We start from the raw sequence: 6,698 nt of genomic DNA on the forward strand, positions 1-6,698 counted from the left end.
AGGGTCAAAAATAGATGTCAACCAGTCACATGGTCAACAATCATTAACTTTTATTGGCTGAAAATCAATGTTAATTCAATTGAAATCTATGTTTTGACTGTTATTTTGGAGTTAAAGCTTGAATCGTTTGAAATTTTGTTAATTATATTAAATTCAATATCTTGTCTAATAGTCAACTTAGTCTCTTCTACATCTTTATATAAAGTCTTCCTCATAGTAGCAAAGGTATCATCATAGCAAATCAGGTTCAGTATCTAAAGATATATTGGATCCAATAGTTTGATCTTTTTCAAAAACACTTTATATTCATGCTTATAAAAAGAAATAAATTTAGGATGCATCAAAAAGCTGTTCAACAAATTTTGTTGGTATTATATTTCCTTTTGAGTTATAACCGAGTACAAGGAGAGAAAATTATGTCCAAATCAGAAGATGTGGAGTTAGAAAAACAACTAAAATTCTTGAACAAACCACCAGTCAAAACTGTTAAGGTATTTTTTTTTTTTTTAGTTAATTGTACTCATAAATCTCTTATGGCATTATTATTTTTATTTGATAATATCGATTTTGCCAGAGAAAAAATTCCTCTATCACGTAGTAGTTTTTACCCCCACATATATACATTTATTTCAACTTTTCAAGATAAAATATCATAAGTGAATTTCATATATGATCACAGAACTATTGAGTTTTATTTCACCAAATTCACTTCACTATTATATGTTTTATATCACAAAAATCGCAGGAAAACTCAATTCTCAATGTGCAATATTATTTTGAAATTTTTTATTTATTTAATGAATACAAGTTCAATTAAAAAATGACCCGACCAAAAAAAACCTTTTAGTGAAATAAATACAAATTCTATCAAAAAGTTCCAATCCAATCCGACACGAAAAATTCATAAGCACAAATTAAAATAATACAAGCAAGAATGAATTTGAAAAACATTATGATAAAACTACTACTTTTGATGCAAGAAGTTGTAACTTTAGTTCGTAAAATTTAATTTGTTATTATCCAACAAGATGTAACACTTTTCTGTATAGAAAAAGTGGAAACATCTCGATTTAAAAGTTAATTTATCAATTTTACTCACTAAAATTATTTTTTGTACCTCATTAATCATCAAACAATCCTCATTCATTCACCTCGAAAAATGTGCCATTCATTCGCAAATCATGACCAACATAATGAAGCTAGAAATGGTTCAAACTGGGAAAATGGGTCCAAAAGAACAAAGCAACCATATGGATTAATGTTTACATTAGACGTGTGATTTTCTGACATTTTGTGATTTTTTGTGTTTGTAAGATCAAACTAAAGTTTTGAAAATTTTTATGTTTAAAAGTTACATATTCAATAACGAGATGTCTAATAACTATAATTTAATTACCTGATTCATGAATATATTTTTTTGCAGACCAAGTATGGGGATGTATATGATTGTATTGATTTCTACAAACAACCTGCATTTGATCATCCATTGTTGAAGGATCATAATTTTCATCCAAAGGCATATATCTTTAATCTCTTTCCATTTTACCTTTCATTTTTTTACAAGAACATAATATTGTTAGCATGCAACTAAACATTTGGTGGAACAGATGAAACCTACTTTATCTAGGATAAAGAAAAATTCAAGTGACTCAACAACAACCTGGTCATCGATGATATGGTCGAAAGATGAACGTTGTCCTTTTGGAACTGTTCCTATAAAGAGAATTACGAAAGATGACCTTTTAAGACAAAAATATATGCCGCCGCCTGAAGATGCCATATTTGATGTGGTAAGATAATTTATGAACAATTTACTACTTTTGCTTGAATAGTTCATTACTTAAGACTCCATTTCTATTTATAGATAAGATAAACAGTTGATGCACAAACATAAAAAGGTTAATTTACAGTCACCGTGGCAAAAACGCTTATATTGCAATACATCTAATGCAGAGCAACAATAATAGTGAGCCAAAAGGAGGATACATATCTTCACAAGGATATCAGGTACAAAACATGATTATGAATATTTAATCATACTTTTATTTTTCAGTTTCAAATTGTGTTTGAAAACTTTACATTATGTTTTGATCTAATGCCTAAGAAAACAACCAATTTTTTTAAGGAAATTTTATAAATAATTATAGTTTTGACCAACATTATTATTAATAGCTATATAGTTTGCTTGATTATGATTCATAGCAACACTTTGAGTAAGGAGAGAGGTGAACGAGATTTAAAGGGCGGAGNGGGGGGGGGGGGGTGAGGGAAATGCAAGATAGACATGTTGTATTTGTTACATGCTGAATATATATAGGTAGTATCACTTGTATTCATCCACTCTTCTATTATTTATATTCATTAGCGATGCAGAAATAATGATTGACACAACTGCATCACTTGTATTCATTCTCTCTTGTACCACTGCATTTACTCGCAAAATAAAAATATATAAATATTGAAATACAAATTGTATTTGATACTTACTGGTTGATATAACATTGTNCTGAATATATATAGGTTGTATCACTTGTATTCATCCGCTCTTCTATTATTTATATTCATTTGCGATGCAGAAATAATGATTGATACAACTGCATCACTTGTATTCAATCTCTCTTGTATCACTGCATTTACTCGCAAAATAAAAATATATAAATATTGAAATACAAATTGTATTTGATACTTACTGGTTGATATAACATTGTATGTCGATACAACAATTAGATTGATGCAGTTTATATAAATATCTCCTCCTTCTTCTATGTTTTCATTCCATATATCCAGATCAACCCTTAATCAAATGGTGCGAAAGATATTACCAAATACATATAGTCAGCCAAAGTATGTTAGATTTTTGATGGTGTGAATTCAAATTGAAATATTTTTTTGTCGAGGTGGTTGTCGTCATATAGTCATATTATATAAATATAGATTTAAATAGAGAGGCGGGAGAGAGGGAGAGCGGAACGAGAAAGGAGAGAAGGAAGCAATAGACAAGAGAGGTGAACGAGAGAGAGGGAGGTTTAGTTTTTCACTAGTCTCTAGTTTCCGCACTCTACCTTAGTTACCATATATTGCACTCAGGAAGAAAAAATATAAGGTTGTTTGGTGTATATATAAAGGTTAATCTTGATTCTTTATTTGTGTTAACAAAATTATGTATTTATTATATTCAGGTCGCAATAGCACGAACTTTGACTAATCCAAATAACAAATTTACGGGAGCTGGAATGATAACTAATTTTTACAATCCTCGTGTTGAAGATGGTCAACATAGTGCATGTCGATTAAAAATTCAGAAAGACTCAGATATCATACAAGTTGGTTGGAGAGTAAGTGTAACATGAGCATTTATAAATGTAATTTAATTGTTTAGAATGAAATGTGATAAGGATTGAATAGTGTATCTCTGAGATTAAAATTAGAAGCTTTATTTAACAAAAAAAAAAACACTTTATCAGTAAACTCACACTTAATTGTATAATTTTGTGTTTTAGGTGGACCCAACATTATATGGGGACAGTAAAACTAGACTTTTTATACATTCTCAGGTAACTTATATAATGTACCTTAATGATTTATATTGTGAGTTCATGAAGGTAGTACATCTATTAGCGCTAATGTGGAAATATTCATGTGTAAGTTATATATTTCTTTTTTAGTTTGGTAAAACAGATTGTTTCAATACTCTATGCCCTGGATTTGTGCACGTAGACACTGGGACACCTCTTGATATGTCATATATGGATAGTCTTACACACCGTGGAGTCGATGGATATGAGGAAACAATGTACATTGAACGGGTATATTTAACGTATTTCATTTCCCTCTCTTATTTAAAATTTGAATCGATGTTCTTACTCGTACCAATATTATAATTTGAAAAGCACATAAATATTGACATTGGGATTTATTTTTTGAAAATAAGGATTCAGTCAATGGAAATTGGTGGCTTTTATTGTCAAGCGACTATGCACAAGTTGGTTTTTGGCCTCAAAGAATCTTTACTGGCTTGGCAAGCTTTGCTACGAATGTTGAATGGGGTGGAGTCGTGTATAGTCCACCAGGTGTACCTAAACCTCCCATGGGATCAAGTTTTTTTCCCATCAGAAATAATCTTTGTGACGCATTTTGTAGAAGTATTACAGTTCTAAACAAGAATGGAAAGACAATTCAAGTAGACAAAGTGACCACACATGTTGATAATCCTAATGTGTACAAGGTTTTATTCGAACGACTTGGAAATGATAAAGAGTCCTACCTTTTTTTTCTTTACGGGGGACCTGGTGAGAGTGCACAAGTCTAGGTCTTGTTAATTTTTCTTTCCAATATCTAAAGAAAATTGAGAAATTCTTAATGAATATATATTCAATATTTTCAAGCATGCCTAACTAGTAACTAGCAATTTCTGAGTACTTTGCAATTTGCGCCCTAATGTATGAATATGTTTTCGTAATTTGCATCTTATTTATCTTTTCTTTTTAAAAAATAAAACACTGTAATCTCCCTTTTATTTCAAAAAAAAAAAATCTGTTATTTTTAAATATTTATAAGGTCAAAACATATATACATAGGAATTCTAAAATTACACCTTAATAAATTTGTTTCTAAAGACTAAAGCACACAATTCTCCGCTTATATTGCAATGAATATAACTACCGAATTTTGGATTAATCAGTACCGGATATTGGATTAATATTGCAACCAAAATAACTTAAATCGATGAAAATTTGTAAAATTGGTATGAGATAAATTGTTTAAAATATTAATTTATAACTTTATCAATATGAAATAACGTTCGATTTTGCTATTTTGTTCACATAAAGTCATTTAATTTTGCCCAAGTTAACTAAACAATAAAATTTCACCTAAATATTACCTAAACAATAAACATACATCACTACCATATATACTAATTTTATCTCTTCTTTCTAACAATTACATTTATTACCACTTTTAATAATTTATATAATATATTATTGAAGATACAATCAACACTCATATCCCTTAAAACTAGGATAGATTAATTATTTTTACATTTAAACCCCAAAATTAGTATTTTAATTAAAAATAAATATCTTTCTCTAAGAGTATGAGTTAGGGTAAAACTCTAACTCTAACTCTTTCTCTTTCTCTTTCCTTGATCAATCGAAATTTACTAAGAAGAAACACTCCATTAAAATGAATGTTCTATAGCTTATAAACACACACATCAAATTCTTAGCCTTCGATTTTCTCACACTCAAATCAATCCCCCACGAATCCACCATTTTTTTCTCGCAAGGGGAGACACCTCTCGCGTAAAGACAATGGGTATGGTTGTAAGCAAAGATTTCAAGCCTCATAGATTTATCAAATTCGATATTGGCGATGGTACCGATTGCATACCTTGTATACTATATGGATCTACCAAGAAACTTCGCGTTACTTCTCCTGTCAGATTTAGGCACATTGAGCAACACCTGTAACTAGGGGTGTTCATGGTTTGGATAAAAACCGATTCAAACCGAAAAATCAAACCAAACCGATTTAATGAACCGATTTAATTTGGATTTTGGTTTGGTTTGATTTTAGATTGTTAAGAACCGATAGTATTTGGTTTGGTTTTGGTTTTGTTCGGAAAAAATCGAAGAAATAACCAAACCGAACCGAACCAACAAGTTATATACATAAATTATTATACATACATAATATATTATATTCATAAACAATTTTAAAAATTTTATATATGTTTTATCAAATTTATTTATAATTTACTTATGAAAGAAAAAATGTCCAAGGTGAAAACATCTTTCTTATTGGTTTCATGTATATGAGTGTTTATGGAAATTCTTTGTGGGACTGAAAATGTCATTGTCTCTTTCTTCTATGCCAAAATAGTGAATTTTGAAGTTTTATTCAGTAAATTCAATAATCAAAAGTTCTGTAATGCTAGTTATTCTAACTATTTTCTTGTTTGAATGGATTGTTGTCACTTTTTTCACGTTTTGGATGAATTGTTTCTTTTATTTTTATGTATGGTTAAAATCGAATAACCGAACCAAACCAAACCAAACCAAAACCGAAAACAACCAAACCAATAAATGTATTTTATATTTGGTTTGGTTTGGTTTGATTTTGATAATTTTAAAACCGATTAAGTTGGTTTGGTTTTGATTTTGACCAATAACCGACCCAAACCAAACCATGAACACCCCTACCTGTAACACCTTGGACTTCAAAATGGGCTAAAGAGGAGTTTGTAAAAGTGGGTCAACTTCAAACGATCATATCTCTCAGAACATTGGGAATTATGTGCCCCATGACCTATCAAATTAAAGGTCTTTGAGTCCACTTTTCAACGCCACCAAGTATGCTTCATTTCAAGCTTGTAGTAAAAAACTATGCACGTTTTAGTGAAGCCTCTCTTTTAAGGCACCTCAATCATTTTTAGATGGGGTAGTTTGGTCTTTTTCAATCCTTCTAAGCCTACCCACGTTTTTTCTTCACCCAATTAAGGTCTAAACATCATTAAAACAATGTTTCACGTTCTTTAACACTTAGAAGAATTAGAGCAAGGTTTCAAGAGGAGAAAAAACTAGGATTTAAGCGTTTTTCAAGTTTTCATTGATTTCGCCAAGGACTTTTGTTCTTTCCAGGTATGTAAGGCTACTCACAATGTTCGACTTGTTCGTCCTTATGCCCTACATATCAAT

General features: G+C 30.2%; 1 protein-coding gene across 1 annotated transcript; it reads left to right on the forward strand.

Moving 5' to 3' along the window:
• The first annotated feature begins 308 nt into the window (after window positions 1–308).
• On the forward strand, window positions 309–4,309 carry LOC125842658 (uncharacterized). Its single transcript, XM_049521981.1, has 8 exons — window positions 309–491; window positions 1,424–1,516; window positions 1,608–1,790; window positions 1,954–2,007; window positions 3,180–3,335; window positions 3,501–3,554; window positions 3,666–3,806; window positions 3,932–4,309. Exons 1-8 carry the CDS (start codon window positions 309–311, stop codon window positions 4,307–4,309), a joined length of 1,242 nt encoding a protein of 413 aa, XP_049377938.1.
• The last annotated feature ends 2,389 nt before the right edge of the window (window positions 4,310–6,698 follow it).

Source organism: Solanum stenotomum, chromosome 10 (genome assembly GCF_019186545.1).
Source record: "Solanum stenotomum isolate F172 chromosome 10, ASM1918654v1, whole genome shotgun sequence".
Taxonomy (NCBI): domain Eukaryota; kingdom Viridiplantae; phylum Streptophyta; class Magnoliopsida; order Solanales; family Solanaceae; genus Solanum; species Solanum stenotomum.

Excerpts from the sequence above, each read along its gene's own strand:
- LOC125842658 (XM_049521981.1), top strand. The coding sequence starts at position 309 with ATGCTTATAAAAAGAAATAAATTTAGGATGCATCAAAAAGCTGTTCAA. Across the intron at positions 1,791-1,953 it reads AAGATGCCATATTTGATGTG|AGCAACAATAATAGTGAGCC; the intron begins GTAAGATAATTT and ends CATCTAATGCAG. Across the intron at positions 2,008-3,179 it reads TATCTTCACAAGGATATCAG|GTCGCAATAGCACGAACTTT; the intron begins GTACAAAACATG and ends TATTATATTCAG.